Here is a 16,590-nt window from a genome sequence, read left to right as displayed (position 1 = left end):
ACGCCGGCAAGGTCCACGCGTGCCAGGGGCTGCCGGCCCCCTCCGGCGGATCTCCCCCACGCAGCCCCCCCCGGGCTGGCCGCTGGTTCCCTCGGGAACCCTGGCGGAAAGGCTCCGAAACCCTGCTCCGCCGTCGGGGCCGCTCCCCCGGGGCTCTCCTCGGGCTGGGCGCCCGGGGGCGGCGGCTGCCCCGCGGCCCACAAGGCCTCGGTTACGATCACGATTGTGGCGAGCCCGGGGCCGCTCTTCCGCGGCGGCGGAACGGGCAACAGCGACCTCTCCGGGCCCTCCGCCGCCGCCGCCGCCTTTTGTGTCCGCCTCCCGGCCGCTCCTCCGGGCCCGCTGCCTGCCGCCCGCCCGGGGGGCAGCCCCGCCACCGGGGTGCCCGGGAGAGCGGAAAGGCTGATGCAGAAAAGGGCAGAAAAAGTCACGCGTCTGGGTCTTGTTGTCTTTTTTTTTTTTTTTTTTTTTTCTTTCTTTTTTAACTAATAACTTTTTTTGATTATTTTTGCTGTTCAAAAAAGAAAAAAAAAAAAACTTTTTCGAAAGTCCGAACTGGGCTGCAGGCACTCGGAGTAGTTAGAGAGCGGATTTTAGCCAGACCTACCCTAGCTGGATCTTCGCAGGAGACGCCTCGGCTGGGTCAGCAGCAGATGTCTACGCTGCAGTCCAATATAAGTGTTTGTGTCTGCCTCTATACACACTGCGCGTCTGTCTTGGCTCTGTGTACATACGCGGGTGTATTTACAGGGCACATGTGTGTGCGTGCGTGCCTCTCCAGCCTTTACACACAGGTTCGCCTCTGTCCACTTGAATCGCATCACTCTGATTTTTTGGACCGCTTCCCCCAAACTCTGAATCATTTTTTCTGCCCGCCTTGCCAAAATACCTCTGCGCGCTGGTAGCACCGGCAGGAAAAGGCGATCCTGAACTTCCCGTTCAGCGGAGATCGCAAACGGCCGCGCAATCCTGCGCCGGGGCTCCGCGGTGGGCTGCTGCTGGAGCTGTGCGCACCGATGCCCCCAGCCTAAAAATCCCGGGGTCCTCCTTCCTCTCGGAGCTGGGGCTCACTGCTAACGGCGTGGGAGCTCCACTATTTTGATCACGCCGGGATGGAGCTCAGGGAGCGTTTGGGTTCAGCCGCGAGAGGTACAGCAGGGCTTCGTTCCTGGAAAGTGCGATTTGGTATTGCGATTTGATGGGAAGGGCGATTTCTGGGCTGCTTGGGGTGTGCTGCGCCCAAGCGTGTAAAGTGGCCAAAATGCCGAAATAATTCGCAACGCAAAGGGTACGAAGCCCGTGGTACCCCCCACGAGCTGTGGTGGCTCGTATGCAAAATGTACTTTGGGGAAAACTGGGTCTAAAAGGATGAAAAAGGAGGCGAATGCTCCAGTGTTATTATCTGCAACATGACCGCGTGAAAAATGTCTGTAATTATTTGCCGTCTTTTAACTCTTGCTTTCTGTACTCCCTCTCCCGCCGCTTGGCTGCTGGCAGTGAACAAATTCAGAATTTTACAGGGAAATAAAAATACAGGCGCGTTCTTTAAGACGTTATTGTTATTGTTATTCATTTGCTATTAGTTTTGGTGAGGAACCAAAAAAATGAAACCCGCTGCAAGTTGAGAACCCAAATTCGAATATAAACATCCAGGACTCCTGCAGCTAAGATTATTTTTTTCTGAATGGAAAAAGGAAGTTCTACAATCACATTTCACCACAGCTGACTCCGTACTAATAAATACAAATGACGTCGAGTTCCGTCTTTCCAGGAAAGAAATACAATTATTTTTTTCTATTACGGCGTGTCTATACAATGGCCACAAAAAATAACAGAGGCGATCTTTATTTGCATTTTTTAAATGGTTAGAAAATAACGGGCTCCCTGTTTGCGGAGATCTTGTAACTGTTCTGTAATTTTCTAACTCTAATATGGGATAATAGTTTCATTATGGGCCTTTGTAATCCTGAATGGAGAGAGGGCGTTGTTAAAATAGGATCTCCGTAAGATTTCTGATTAAACCGTTGGGAAGACATGAAAAGAAAAAGCGAGAAAGAGAGAGGGGAGAGAGGGAGAGGGAGAGGGGAAGAGGCAGCCCACATAGCGATGTAAAACTAATTAGAACCACACTTTTGCACGCACAATATTTACACGTGATTTTAATTATTGCCTCAGCCTTCCCTGCGATTCGCGAGGCTCTAATAAATATATTTCGACTAAATCGAGAGGAGATTTTTCTCGTGCCCCCCAGCTGGATCTCGCAGGCTTCTTGGCCAGCCCCGGGGAGAAGCGGGCTGCGTGGCCGCCGGAGAGAAGCCCGGACCCGCGGGCACGTTTGCGAGCAGCTCAGCCCCTGCTTTAATTCCTAACACTGGACTTGGATCTGGCCGCGGCTTTACTTTCCCCCCGCTCGCCCTCCCCTCCTTCCGCGGGGGGACCGCAGCCCGGTGCCTAGGGGCTGGTGCTGCTCGCGTGTGCCCTGCAGCAAATAAATAACTATATTCGCACATAAATATTTTGGGGTCGGCAGAATGCGGTGCGAGCGAATGCAAGCGCCCTTTTTATAGCCGCCCCGGCAAGCAGGGTGCCTTTCGGCAGCGGGGAAGACAGGGCTTTTTCTCCCCTTTCCCCCCGCTGCTTCGCTGCATATTGAAGGATTAATCGTGGCGAGAAAGCCCGGCCAGCCCCGCGGCCCCTCTCCCCGAGGGGGTCCAAGGGCAGGACGGGGAGGACGAGGAGGGTGTTTCGGTCTTGAGGGTGAGGAGGGGGCTTCGGTGATGAGGATGAGGAGTTGGTTCGGTCACTGCTGCCCTCGGTGAGCCCGGCGAGGGGGCGAGCCCACAGCCGGCCGCCCCGGTCCTCCTCCGGCCTCGGCAAGGGGATGCGTTGAATTTGACTTTTCTCTGCTTAGCCCGGGACTGAACGGAACGGGATTATTTACAGTGAGCTCCCAAACTAAACACAATGGTATAATTTAACCTTTCCGAGCACTCGTAAATTTTTACTGCTGTGAAACACAGCGATGCAAATGAGCGCGCTCATAGTTACTGACTTAATAACAACCCCGTGGCTCCCGAAACAATAACTCCTTATGAAATATAATAAATATATATTTAAATACAGTATACCGCAACTGCTATTTTCCTTTTTTTTATTGCTTCAATTATTGTATAATTTTATGTGAAGGTCTCCGATCGGGAGGGGTTTTGTTTTGTGATTTTTATTTTTATTTTTTCGCAGGGAACACGACCCACTGATGGGATGATTAATTGTGATATAAAATAGTCCGCTTAAACGAAAAAAAAAATAAAATAAAATAAAGGGGGGGGGGAGGGAGGAGGCAAAGAAAAAGGGGGAGAGGCCGTGAGGCGGAATCTGATCTTTTAATCTCAGTTGGCCGCAATTAAAACAAACTCCGCCGTATAACTCGCGTATCCCTTTGCATAAAAACATATGGCCTCGCTATAAAAATGATGGCTGGAGAACACTGCCCCGTTAATAGCCCGCGGACTGATTTATACTTTATTGTTCTGCTCCCCCCCGCCACGTGACCGGGGCAGCCAATGGGCGCCGGGGCTGCCCCCAACTTATTACTGACTCTACTTCTCCGCCGGCACCGAGTTGGTGCGGGGAAGCCCCGCAGCCCCGAATTGCGGCGGGTCCGGCGCCCCCGCCGCGCCGAGCCGCGCCATGTCGGCCCCCGGGACCCTCAGCAACTACTACGTGGACTCCTTCCTGGTGCCGGAGGGGGACGAGCTGGCGGCGCCCCGCTACGCCCCCCCGCCGCTGGGGCCGCCGCCGCCTCCTCCTCCTCCTCCTCCTCCGAGGCCGGCGGCGCTGGGCGAGCACCCCGAGCTGGCCCCCTGCAGCTTCCAGCCCAAGGCGCCCGTCTTCGGCCCCCCCTGGAGCCCCGCGCACCCCGGCGGCGCCAGCGGCGTCCCCGCCGTCTACCACCCCTACGCGCACCACCAGGCGCCCGTGGCACCGCCCGACGGCAGGTACATGCGTTCGTGGCTTGAGCCTGTGCCGGGCTCCTTGTCCTTCCCCGGGTTACCTACCAGCAGGCATTACGGCATTAAACCTGAACCGCTGGCGGCCAGAAGGGGTGACTGTACCACGTTTGACACTCACACTTTGTCTCTGTCTGATTATGCTTGTGGTTCTCCTCCAGTTGATAGGGATAAGCAAAGCCACGAAGGCGCATTCTCTGAAAGCAATGGAGAAAGTGAGGCAAACGGAGAGAAACCCCAGATCGATCCAAGTAAGTGGCACCGCGAAGGGCAATGGACTTCATTCAGGGCGCCGCGCCGGCCGCGGGGAGGTGTCGAGGTGCCGGGGCTAATGACGTGCCGAGCACCGGCTGCTGCAGCTGGGAGCCACCCGAGAAAGGCAGCGCTGCCTTTCGTGGGCTCTGCTGGCATCCAGGACGGCTCCAGCTTCCCATGCTGCATGGGGAACAAAAACCCCACCCTGCAACTTAAAAGGGAAAAAAAAAATAAAATAAAGCCCCCCCTCCTCATCCCCAGCCCAGCACCCGAGCAAACTCCGCGGGACGGGCTCGCATCGTCCTGCTGCGCCGAGCTCACGGGCGTGAGCGAGGGACGGGGAGAGGGTGCCTGGAAAGCATTGGATGTGAATCTGATCTTTTTGTGACCTGGGGGGCGGGGGGGGGGGAAGGATTATCGCGGGGCTGGGAGCAGAAACCTCGCCGTTGACTCGGTGCCCTCCTCCCCCCGCTCCGTCTCCTCGGTGGAAAATGCTGGGCCGGGTGCTCCCAGGGCTGCGGGAGCGGTAGCAGGGCACCTCGGAATTGCTACTGCTAACAACGCTATGCAAATAAAGCTCTGAAGCAGCCCAGGCTTTAATTGTGCCGGCCGCAGACTGGCTCGCCAGCTCCTTGCATCGTGCCAGTGATGACACGGGAGAAGGTCGAAAATTAAAAAGAGAAACAATTTCGACGACACGCTGCTCTGGCTGGGCACTCCCCGGGCTGGCCGTTTGAGGGGGGGGGGGAGTGTGTGGGGAGGACAGGAAGGAGGGAGGGAGCTAGCAGGGAGAGGAGGCGAAAGAGGATTTTAAAATTGCATCCTCCTAACAATAAAAAAGGGCGAGAGGAGGCGGGGGCGGCGGGGCTGTGCTGCGTGTGGTTCTGTGTGACCTCTCTCTGCTTTGAGCCCATTGTGCCCCACCGTCCCGCATGTCTGGGGCAACGAGAGCCACGTCGTAAACCCCCAAATCAGGACACCTAGGCGGGACCCTAAAAAAGTCAGGGCACCCCTCGGTGGTCCTGCGTGCTGTTCTCTCGCCAGCCCCCTCTCGCCCCCCCCGAGCCTGAACTTCTCCCGCTGTTTCCCTTGCAGATAACCCCGCTGCAAACTGGCTCCACGCAAGGTCCACCAGGAAAAAGAGATGCCCTTACACCAAGCATCAGACGCTGGAACTGGAAAAGGAGTTTCTGTTCAATATGTATCTCACTAGGGACCGTAGATACGAGGTGGCCAGACTCCTCAATTTAACTGAGAGACAAGTGAAAATCTGGTTTCAGAACAGGAGGATGAAAATGAAGAAAATCAACAAAGACCGAGCGAAGGACGAATGATGGTGATACGCGGGTTACACTGAAAATGCGTACAGTAAAACAAAAACAAAGTTAAAAACAACAACAACAAAAAATCCTCCCCTCGAGCCCTGCCATGCAATGCGTCTGGGTCCAGGCCTCATTTTTTTCCATGGCATATTCTGCTTATGATTGTACCTTGATTGTCACTGTAGCATGGAGAGGCCAGTTTGCCAGGAGAGGTACAGTAAGACTTTTAATTTTCTAATAGGAAAGAAAAAGGGGGCATTAGCACGAAAAGGCTGTCTAGCTGGCTTGTATAAATCTACCTGTTTCTTCACTTATGAAAAAAGAAAAAAAAAAAAAAAAGAACAGAAAAAACTACCTTTTCATAATGCACAACTATTTACGGACTGTATAGTTTAGTCTACGTAGTTAATTTTATTCGCTCTTTGCGCGGCAGAGAGATCTCTGCTTTAATACTTGAACACTGTGTTTTATTGTGGTAATTATGTTTGTGACTCAATTTATGTGCTTGGGTGCTGTACCGGATGTAATTGTGTAAGCTAGAATTCAATTTGAACTCAGGTTGTTTATTATAAAAATTGCATAGAGTATAGCTCTGTAGTGTATTAAGTCTTTTCTGTATAATTAGACAGTTAACCTTTGATTGTAAAATATATATATTATATATATCCCAATTTAAACACAAAAAAAAAAAAAGTAGAAAAGAAGTTTGTCCGGGATGTCTGGGAATTACGGTTCTCAAAATATTTCGAAGCAAGTCGTTTTAGTATGCACAGTTGATATATATATAGTACTGTCTTTGTCAGTTGTATATATAATCTATATATTAAAAAGTAAATAAACAGACTAGCTTAAATATTGTTTTTGCACCAGTGAGCAGTTATCAGATTTCGGAGCTATACGTATATGTGAAAAGGGTAACTACCTATGGTTTACGTTTTAATTTTAATCGAATAATTTGATGGTTATTGTAATGAAGGTTAATTTTATTGATAATAAATTATACGCTATAAAAACCTACATTTGGTTATTGTAAATTTGTATCGCTTAGAAAAAAATAAATCTGGGAAGTGATGTCGATGCAGAACGTACACTGTCTATTTTGAAATGGTTACCTCATGGCCTACTGACCAAATCGTTGTGTTGAAATGATATTTAACTTTTTGCCAAATAAAATATATTGATTCTTTTATATTTTGTGATGTTTTAAGATTATTAAGAAGGGGTTATCCGATGTCCCACCGAAAATCACCAGCAGACGTGGCAAGGCTGCGGAGGCGAGGCGAGCGTTTTCGTTAAGCCTCAGCCAAGGCAAATTTACCGCCCTATAAACGCAGCTCGGGAAAATATGGGACTTATTTTGGTCCTAAACGGGCCGATGTGGGTCCTAAACGCCTTGCCTTCATGGAGAGGAGACATAACTCCGCGCTCCCGGATACAATTTCGTAAGCTGGCGTTTAGCGATGTAAAAAGGAAGCGCTGGCAGATAGGAGCGGGGGCATAGGCTGAAGTTAACGCGTTTTTAATAAATTCTTCTGGCAGGGAGGGGGGGGGCTCGGATCAAACCAAAATGCCCAACTTCCTAGAGTGCGGACAGTAGTGTAAATCCGATTAGGCAGCGACATTTAAACCGAGATGGTTAATTAGTCTCCGAGAAAATGTCCAGAACTAAGTGTTCTTCAGTAGGCTTTGCGAAAGGCTCGCCTTGCCCGTGTGCTCATTTTAAATTCCCTTCTAGACATAATTGCCCATGCAAAATATGCTATTTAAAACGCCACCCATTTTTTTCCTTCCCTTGCCTTCACGTTTGGGATTTTTTTTTTCCTTTTAAATGTCCCGTGGCAAATAAAAACAACCCGTTGCATTTTACTAGCGCCTCAGATTATATATGTATGTATATAGATATAGGTACAGATAATTTTTTCTTACAATTATGGTGGAATTTATGGTGTCAATATTACTCGGTGATTTAGCCGAAGGAAAGAGTAGGGCTGGCAGCCGTCGAGAGCGGAGAAGGCAAAATAGGATTTTATATATATATATATATATATTTTAATTTTTTAACCAGAAGGAAGGTTTCTTCGGAGCGGAAGATTTCCACACACACACCCATTGCACCCACCCCTCCCCCGCCGCCCCAAGCCAAACCAAGCTCAGCAACAAAAGAAAATAGCGAAGTCTGTGAGCTTGCTGAAATTTTCCCTTGTTTTGGGCAGACATCTTACTGCTCGGGGTGAATGTCCTCCATAATCTGATCCCCAGCGCGCTCCTGCGCCACGCCGCCCCGTGTTTGCAAATATGTCGAATAACAATAAAAGCCGCCTGGGTTTACGGACGTCCACTTACCTATGTATGTATTTAAAGCAAAATAAGACGGAACACACTTATGGTCTTGGCAGAAGTTGTTGTTAGGAAAATTCAGAGCCATACAGTGCAATAAAAGAAAATGACTGCTGTAACCGTTTATGGGGTGTAAAACGCTGCAGGGCTCAAGACAAAACTTAGGGAACCGGCAAGAAGTTTACAGATGTGCAGAACTGCGGGGGGAAAAAATGCTTTCGGCTTCACCTTAAAAAAAAAAAAAAAAAAAAAAAAGAAATCCGGGCTAAGATTTGATGAGTTCTAATTAGTGAAAGGGAGCTCGTTCTGGTGTGCACACACACAAAAAGCCCCTAATTGATCCCTGAGCCAGTATTTGGGGATGCTGGGACGCCCTCTGTTGTTGCAGACAGAGGCAACTTCAAAGAATCAGCATTAAGAGTGTGTAATAAATGACGGGTCTGCAAACTGTCTGGAATTCGGCTCTTAATGAGTTTACAACTGTCCAGCCACAATTAAGATTTTCCACAAAAGCCTTTTCATTTGTTTTGTCTGGCTGTTTTAGATAAAGCGGGCGAGCGGAAATAACAACCTTTTATTGGCCTTCCCCTGCTTAAATCCAGCCCGGGCGGCGGACATTTATCTTGCCGGGCGCTGGCGGGGCCGGGGCGCGGGGCCGGGCGGCGGCGGCGGGGCTGCGGCGGCGGCGGGGCGGCGGCAGGTGGCGCTCCGAGCCCGCGGAACGGGCCCGCCGCCCGCCATCAAGCGCTCGGCCGCCTCCCCGACAGCCTCCCCGACATCCTAAAATGTCGACTTTGCGGGAGCATAACTCGGGCTGAACACGCTCATTTCTTCCCCACTAAGGCCGATAATTGCCTTTTTTTTTTTTTTTTTTTTTTTTCCCCCCCACTTATTTTTTTTTTTCCTCCCTTATTCCCCGCTTATTATGGCACGGGCGGGATGGCATCACTCGGTGCAGCAACAGCAAAGGTAAAAACTTGCTCTGCACCACGGCCGTATCCTGCGTTTATTATTCTCAAAGCCCCCCATGCGTTACCTACTACTTCACAGAGCCGCATGGAGCCCTGTCACACAAGTGCCAGCTCACCTTCCCCTGTCCTCAAACCTTCGCCCTTCCCTGGTGAAGCTTTGAGCCTGCCAACAGGGTGTCCTGAAGGGTTGGTTGAAAAAGGAAATATTGGAAAACTGAGGGAAATTGAAGGTTTGGGGCAGGACGGAAAGAAAATCACGGCTCCACGGTGCTTCTTGGGTCTGCCTGGATCAGCCCAGGAGGAGAGGGGACGAGGAGGGAGCCTTGCCCGCAGAGAGGGTCGCAAGGCGAAGGGGTTTCGAGAGAAACCCGCCCGGCGTGCCTGGAGACGCAGCCGTGCGGGGAGGCGGCAGCGCTGCAAAGCTTTAATTTGAAAATTATTTACCGGCGAATGAAAATTTTCAACAGCTGTCTTTGATCCAAATAAAAAAGCCCCGCTTGCGTCCTCAGCAATTTCAGCTCTGTGGGACCCGTTGTAATTATATTATACAGATGCTAGCAGTCATGCTCTACAAACTTGACGGGTCTCTCAAAGTCATTCCTAACTTCTGCTGCCCTGCTATTTTGATTTCCCCGGGTCGTTTTCGTAGTTTTTCTCCCTTTTGCTTTTGTTGGCTTTCGCGTCTCGAGAATGAGATTTAGTGGGAACTCTGGTGCATTTTCAGACGTTGGTTGCCAAAAAGAGAGGGGGAAAAAGTAATTGGAAAGAAAATAGAGGCAGGAGGGAAGGAAGCATAAAATGTGGTCTGAAGTATGAACGTTGTATTTTTCAAGTTAAAGTCAGACAAGTAAATAAATCGCTGCATAGTACCCCGTAAGAGAACTACTTTTTCTGCGTTTTATTTACATTTCCTTAAATCAAAGCCAATATCTTAACATCGAAATTCAGCATCGGAAAGGAATGCGAGCACTGTGCTATTTTTTCCCCACCCTATTTCAAAGATTTAATTCTTTCTAGGGATGAAGAGTAACTGCCACTCCCTGCTTTCTAATAAGAGCCTTCCTATCAAATGTTTGTCTACAATGGCATTGTTAAACTTACTATGATTAATTATTTTTTTTCCTTGGGCAGTAAAATTATATTAAAATTAAAAAGTGTTTATGCATCGTCATACTAAGTAATAACTTGGCACAGCGTGCTCCATTATAATCGTGGATAAATTACGGCGAGAACAGATTCCAAAACAACAAAATCCTGTCTAGTAGGAACCACATCAAGATACTGCTTAACACACAAGCCATAACCGTGGAGTGCTCCCAGGTCGCTTATAACTTATGAGCACCGTTTTATCACTACCTTTTACTTCCCGGAAAAGCTCAGAATGCAAAGAGAGGTAGTCCAGCTCTCCCACGAAAAAAATAAATACAATGAATCCCGCCTGGAGGATTATTTTTAAAGCGTGTGAGAATATTGCGGTGACGGAAACCTTGCAATCTGTGCTCGCTCGCTGTTTCCTCGACTGAAAAAAAAAATAAATAAAAAAGTGCATTCAAATGAAAAGTGCATTTTCAGACGCCGGGGATCCGGCGTTGTTTCGTAGGCGACAAAATGAGATATTTCGGGGGGCTATTTCAGAGGCAGCGTTATGCTGCTGTTTGACCAACACGCAAAGGGAGGGGGAAGTAAATAAGGCGGTGGGGACCGATGTCTGTGTCTCCTTTTAAGATTTATTCGGTGAAGGCTTTTTGAGATTTTTTTTTGACGGCTTGGCAGGGAAAAAAAAAAAAAAAAAAAAAAAAGAAAGGAAAAAAATAAAGCTGCAAGTGAAATATTAAAAAAAGGCGGCGGTACAAAACAGACACACAAAGCTAAATACATGAAGGCGCATATTTTACAGAGACCCCGAAATACACTCGCCCGACTAATCTATTCGGTTCTATATTATCAATATTTAAGTCTAGACATTGGTTATATTTGCTGCTCCTTTCTTCTTGCATCTTGGTATGTTGTCACCAGAGGAGCAATTTATTGGTTTAATGTCATCTACTTCAGCCTCTTTGATCTTCTAAGTCGTCGTCTTGTTTGCTTCGCGTTCGTTTAACTTCTTGGGCCTTTATTCCTTTCCAGCAGCCTCTTCTGCCGGCGTGTTCCCCCCTTGCACTTCGCAACCGCAGGGATATTGTCTAATATTGGAATAAATGAACGAAGGAGCCTCTTTCTGCAGATTCCCCCTTGCGCCTGCGAATAACGACTGCGTTTTCACGTGCTTAACACTTGGCAAATATCTAGATAGAGCCGCCACATTTGCATACTCCGAAGCACCAATATCTCAGGGACCTCGCCGCAGAGAATTTACTCGCTTCTGTCAGTATCCTATATTCATGGGGCTGCAATAACCGCGCATAAAGAGTCCCAAAGGGTGCGTGCGTGCTGGAGGTGTGTGTGTGGGGGGAGAGGGGCTTCCACGTTTACAAAACGTAAAGTTTAGGGTCCGTGCGAAATATCACCAAGAACAATTTTAACTGGTGAGAAAGTCTTTGTACACGGGGCACCAAACTATAATTGAAAGGAGAATTTCCGGGGCAATTCCATTGTGCTCCTTCCAGTTTATGATGTGCAATACAGGCAGGCAGTAAAAGCTGTCTTTACCAGGACTCCCTGTCTGAGGGAAGGAAACTCATTTTACGATCCGTTTAAAGGAAGGGCACGGTGCAGCATCCTCAATGGAGAGCCATTCTCATTGTTGGGGAGCCGAGTGTTTAGAAAAGCAGCAGCAACGTTCCCCGCGGTCTGCGCGTAACGTTGCCGCCTCTCGCTGAGGACTGGAAGGTGCGTACGACGGAAAGGTAAAGGGGACATTTAGAAAAAAAAAATAATAATAAAAAGTGAGGCGATTTGCAGACGATTCCTTTAATTTAGGGAGTTTGCTTTTCCTTTTTTTTTTTTTTTTTTTTTTTTTTTTTAGGGATTCCCCCCCCCCTTTTTTTTTTTTTTTGTTTTTCTTTTAAGGCGTCCAGAAAGTTGCCTCCCCGCATACTTTCCCTTTCCTCGATTTTTTTGTTGTTTTACTTTTCTGTTGGGGGGGCGGGCTGTGCTGTTTCCCAGGGGGGACGGGAGGCTCGGGGTCCCTCGAGGAGTGCTCCCCTCTTTGCTCCCTCCGCTCCAGGACCGCCGGCGGCAGGCGTGGTGGGGCCGGGAGGACACCCCAACAGCCCCCCAGCATTTTAGGGACGAGAGAGCGCTAATAAGACTAAGCAATACCAACACCCAGCTCTTTGACTCCTTTAAAGCTTTTTTATTATTATTATTTTTAATCCCCCCTCCCCGTCTAACGAGGACCACATGGCTTAAGCCCTCCCCGCGGCGGCGGAGAGGGGCGGGGGGGGGGGTGCTGAGCGCTCTCCCCCGCGCCGGGAGCGGCGGCGGGGCCGTCGGGGGCCGTCGGGGGCCGCCGGGGGGCCGGGGGCTGCGCCTCGACGGCGCGGGGCGGCGGCGGCCCCGTCCATGGCCGGGCACCGGCGGGCCGCGGCCGGCACCACCTGTGAGGCGGGCGGGGATTGGCGGGCGGCGTCATATGACCGGTCACGTGCTGGAGGCAGCTCAGTCCAAAAGAAAATGGGGTTTGGTGTAAATCTGGGGGGGTAATGTTATCATATATCACGCTACCTCGTAAAACCGACACTGAAGCCTGCCGGACAACAAATCACAGGTCAAAATTATGAGCTCTTCGTATTATGTGAATGCGCTTTTTAGCAAATATACGGCGGGGGCTTCTCTTTTCCAAAATGCAGAGCCTACTTCTTGCTCCTTTGCAAGCAACTCCCAGAGAAGCGGCTATGGACCAGGCGCGGGTGCCTTCGCCTCCTCCATGCCCGGCTTGTACAATGTGAACAGTACCATATATCAAAGCCCGTTCTCTTCCGGATACAGCCTGGGCTCTGATGCCTACAACCTGCATTGTTCCTCTTTTGATCAGAACATTCCCGTCCTCTGCAATGACCTAACCAAACCCAGCTGTGAGAAAGCGGAGGAAAGCAACCTGCACAACCAGGCTGAGGCTAATTTCCGGATATACCCCTGGATGAGGTCTTCAGGTAGGGGCAAGCGGAGAAAGAGGGCTGGAGCTGTGGCAGCCAGGCAAAGCGTGTCGCCAAAATTACTGTCAGCACAGCCTTTATGGTTTTAATTATAGCCGAGGCGCCATTGCGTAGAAAGCCCGTGGCATTGTATGTAAATGAGTATCATAAAACTTTTTATTGCCCAATTAATGGGTTCTAGCCTCGTAAATTTATTTAACTCCATTCGCTATGGAATTTTAGCATCGAGTTTATTTGCGCTGTTTGCTAGAGGAGCGTGGAGAGTTGGCTGCGTGCTCTCCGAGCCCCCTCGGGTGAGTGTCTCCCCTGCCCTCTGCCCATGTCGGGCAAGGAAATCTCCCGCTTGCTGGGGGAGGCAGAGGGGAGAGGGGCGCTCAGGAGCGGGGGACGGGCTGCTGAGGGCTTTGCCGGCCCACGCCGCTGAGCCACGCCGCCCTCGTCCCCCTGCCCTTTCCACGGAGATAAGAATCTATAGAAATGGACTAACAGGAAAACGGGGAGGGGGGGGGGAGGAGGAGAGGCTGGAGGGAGGCTGGGGGCGAGAGTGTGTGAAAAACGAGAGCTCTCTTCTGGAGCTAAATGCGATGTATTGTTTACGGGCCGGGCGGGGTAGGGGGTGGGGGGTGGAGGGAGCCCCCGACATTAAAATAAAATAAATACAGCCCAGCCTTCCAGATTTTTATTTCCCCTTGTGAAACGCCGAAGTCTGGAAGGTTTTAGGGAAATGCATCGCCTGGGGGAAAGTTCCTCCTCCCAAAAGCAATTTCCTCCCCCACCTCCTCTCCTGAATGCTTTCTCTTCACTTTTCCTATGTCTCAGGCAACTTAATTTTTGCCCTGCCTGAGCAGGACAAGTCGTGTAGCTGAAATGTCTTTGTTAGGGTAAAGTGTGTGTGTGGGGTGGAAGTGAGAGAAGGAAATTATTCACTCTCGCTTGGCCGGTTTTAATTTTTGGTGGGTTGGCTAGTTGGTTTGTTGTTGTTGCTGTTTTTTTTTTTTTTTTTTTTTTTTTTAAAAAAAAAAAAAAGTAGAAATAGTGAAGAAAAAAGAAAACTTTCCTCTTCTCTTCCTGCCTAACTCCTGGACGTGTGTGCCTGCTTTCAGGTCCAGATAGGAAGCGAGGGCGCCAGACCTACACCCGCTACCAGACCCTGGAGCTGGAGAAGGAATTCCACTTCAATCGCTATCTGACTCGGCGGCGGAGGATAGAGATCGCCCATGCCCTCTGCCTGACAGAGAGGCAGATCAAAATCTGGTTCCAGAACCGGAGGATGAAGTGGAAGAAGGAGCATAAGGAAGAGAGCTCCAGCACTCCGGCTCCCAACGAGCCCACGTCAGCAGCACCGTCTGTTGAGAAAGTGGAAGAAGACGAAGAAGAGGAAGACTAGGGAGTCCCACTCGAGGAAGCAATCTCTTACTATAATGTATGCACGTGACAGTTATAAAAGCTCCCTTTAAAGAAAAAAAAAAAAAAGAGAGAGACACTCACTGTTTTTATTTAAAAAAAAAAAAAAATCAGTTCCCTTTAATAATCATCTTGCAAGCAAGCGTTTGCAAACATTAAAGCGTTTCTTGGGTTGGCTTTCCAGCCCTCTCTCCACTCTCCCGTCCTCCCCAAACCTACCCTGTGCCGAACTCTTCGGTAGTATCTCCTAAGCGCATCTTACAATCATTTTATTTTTCGTTCACCCAAGTTTGGGTGGGTTTGTCCAGGGGACATTTCAGTGGGAGAACTGCTGCTTGCACATAAAGTAAACGTGACCTTCCGAAGTAACTACCTGACTCAACAGTCCCAATCATATTCTAAGGGGAAAAGTGCATTAGGCTCACATTAAGAAAAACTACCTAATTTTGAATAAGTAGCTCTGCACTTCTTTTTTTTTTCTTCTTCTTTTTTTTTTTTTAATTTTATTATTGTTAGAAAAATATCATAACTAACAGCTACACTAACAAAATGTTAAACAGCAAGTGAGGGAATAAAAGATGTTCCACAAACCACTACAGTCTACAGCAATGATTTGTACTACCTATTTTCCAGACTACCTATATATCTTGCTCCGCCTACCTATCTTCGAAAGTATACTGTATTTTAGTAGTCAAAAGAAGATAACGTACTAATGTGAATCGCAAAATGCTTTTAGAAACGTAAGTGTAATTGTTCGAAAAGCACGCATCAATAGCTTTGGTATAGAATTTGGTACTGAAAAGGCTGAATATATTTAAATTTAAAATAATATATTTATTCCAAAGCAATTATAAATGAAAACCATATGCTGCAATATATCTTTGTTCTCAAATCTTTACTATTCCGAGTGAGGAAGCAAACACATGCCAATATTGTACAAAGCGGTTTATTATCTTCCGTTGGCTTCTACCTTAGGCTGCCTCAGCTAAAGGCCGTTTTCGTATTCTAGGCTGATCTTACTTAATATAGCTGAAAGTGTTCTTTGAAAAGTGAATTTAAATGACCATGTAACCACCTTTAAAAAACAAAAACAAAAACTGTTTGTCCTGATTATCCGAATGTGTTAATATGTAATACCGTGAATTTTCCTACAATAGCAGATACTGTATATTTGAACAATTTTTTTTTTTGTCATTTATATTTGTCTTGGAGCTCATTTGTAAGATCATGTCATAAATTGGGAAGTATGTAATTAATTGGGAAAGTTTGTAGCATGATGTATCGTTAAGAACTCTGTATAAATCCGTCTCGAAGGTTGGCTAAAGTTTATTCAAAAAATTGTATGTTACAATGTGTTTCGATGTGTTCGTTGTGAACATTTGGATATGCCGTGTAAGTATTGGAAGTGGAAAAAAAATGTCTGTGAACTCTCTTTGGAAGTGATACCGTGTTCAAGTATCTCCCACGATAAATGTGTTTTATGTTACACAGAAAATAAATATGCTTGTTGACAATGAATTGTGTTACTTTATTAGTGATACAGTTCGAAGGAAGCATAAAAAAATAATTTACATGGACAAATAAAGAAATTAGACCACATTATTATTATTTTTTTTCGTAATCGATATGAAAAAAAAAATAAAATCTAAAGTGATGAATGGATAGGAATCAGTCAATTTCTCTATCTCGACTTCATGATTTTTTTCCCTAGCGCAGTTGATTAATAAAGCGGAAAGCCTTCTGTATGGGAGGGCTTCCTTCCACCGTGTTCCAGTGTCCTCTTGAAATCGCGATCCCAGCCCAGGCGGCCCGTGACCAAGCCGAAATCGTAGGCAGTGCAATAATATTTAGAAATGAACAAAAAGTGCGATGCGAAACTTCCAAGTGTAAATGTTCGGGTACGCGCCGGCGGCTTTCTAGATGCGGGGGATATGAGAATGGGATTAAAAAGGGGAAAAACAAGCCTGCTTTAAAAATAGATAATTTTTTTCAATGTACCACATAACGCCAAGTTGATCAAATATTTTCAATCATTAAAAAAAGAAAAAAATGAAAATAAGAAAAAAATAAGCCCGATAAGTCCCTTTATTCGACGGGATAAATACAGGTAGAAGGAAAGCATCATTTGCGCAGAAGTTCCTTTTTTCTGCTGCGCTCAGTTCCTGGTCAACGTACTAATTGTAATTTTAATAAA

At 47.9% G+C, this 16,590-nt stretch overlaps 2 protein-coding genes and 1 long non-coding RNA gene across 3 annotated transcripts; 2 read left to right on the top strand and 1 right to left on the bottom strand.

Annotated features, from left to right (window-relative positions):
• Positions 1–915: 915 nt before the first annotated feature.
• Positions 916–4,262, bottom strand: LOC311431023. The gene is made up of 2 exons (XR_014689194.1): positions 4,132–4,262; positions 916–2,918 (listed from the first exon to the last, which is right to left on the bottom strand). It is a non-coding gene; the product is annotated as an uncharacterized lncRNA (long non-coding RNA).
• Positions 3,360–6,776, top strand: HOXA9 (homeobox A9). Its single transcript, XM_084508121.1, has 2 exons — positions 3,360–4,261; positions 5,361–6,776. The coding sequence occupies exons 1-2, from the start codon at positions 3,691–3,693 to the stop codon at positions 5,597–5,599; spliced, it is 810 nt and encodes a 269-aa protein (XP_084364247.1). The 5' UTR covers positions 3,360–3,690; the 3' UTR covers positions 5,600–6,776.
• Positions 6,777–12,491: 5,715 nt separating this feature from the next.
• Positions 12,492–15,914, top strand: HOXA7 (homeobox A7). Its single transcript, XM_084508034.1, has 2 exons — positions 12,492–12,989; positions 14,096–15,914. The coding sequence occupies exons 1-2, from the start codon at positions 12,614–12,616 to the stop codon at positions 14,377–14,379; spliced, it is 660 nt and encodes a 219-aa protein (XP_084364160.1). The 5' UTR covers positions 12,492–12,613; the 3' UTR covers positions 14,380–15,914.
• The last annotated feature ends 676 nt before the right edge of the window (positions 15,915–16,590 follow it).

Source organism: Aythya ferina, assembly GCF_964211825.1.
Source record: "Aythya ferina genome assembly, chromosome: 2".
In the NCBI taxonomy this organism is placed as follows: Eukaryota; Metazoa; Chordata; class Aves; order Anseriformes; family Anatidae; genus Aythya; species Aythya ferina.
Note: the sequence above shows the minus strand (reverse complement) of the source record. Positions and strands in the feature narration are given on the sequence as shown.

What these genes read in the sequence shown, in the direction of transcription:
- HOXA9 (XM_084508121.1), top strand. Translation starts at nt 3,691, where the DNA reads ATGTCGGCCCCCGGGACCCTCAGCAACTACTACGTGGACTCCTTCCTG. An exon ending in GAAACCCCAGATCGATCCAA is followed by an intron (nt 4,262 to 5,360) that starts GTAAGTGGCACC and finishes TTTCCCTTGCAG; the next exon opens with ATAACCCCGCTGCAAACTGG.
- HOXA7 (XM_084508034.1), top strand. Translation starts at nt 12,614, where the DNA reads ATGAGCTCTTCGTATTATGTGAATGCGCTTTTTAGCAAATATACGGCG. An exon ending in CCCCTGGATGAGGTCTTCAG is followed by an intron (nt 12,990 to 14,095) that starts GTAGGGGCAAGC and finishes GCCTGCTTTCAG; the next exon opens with GTCCAGATAGGAAGCGAGGG.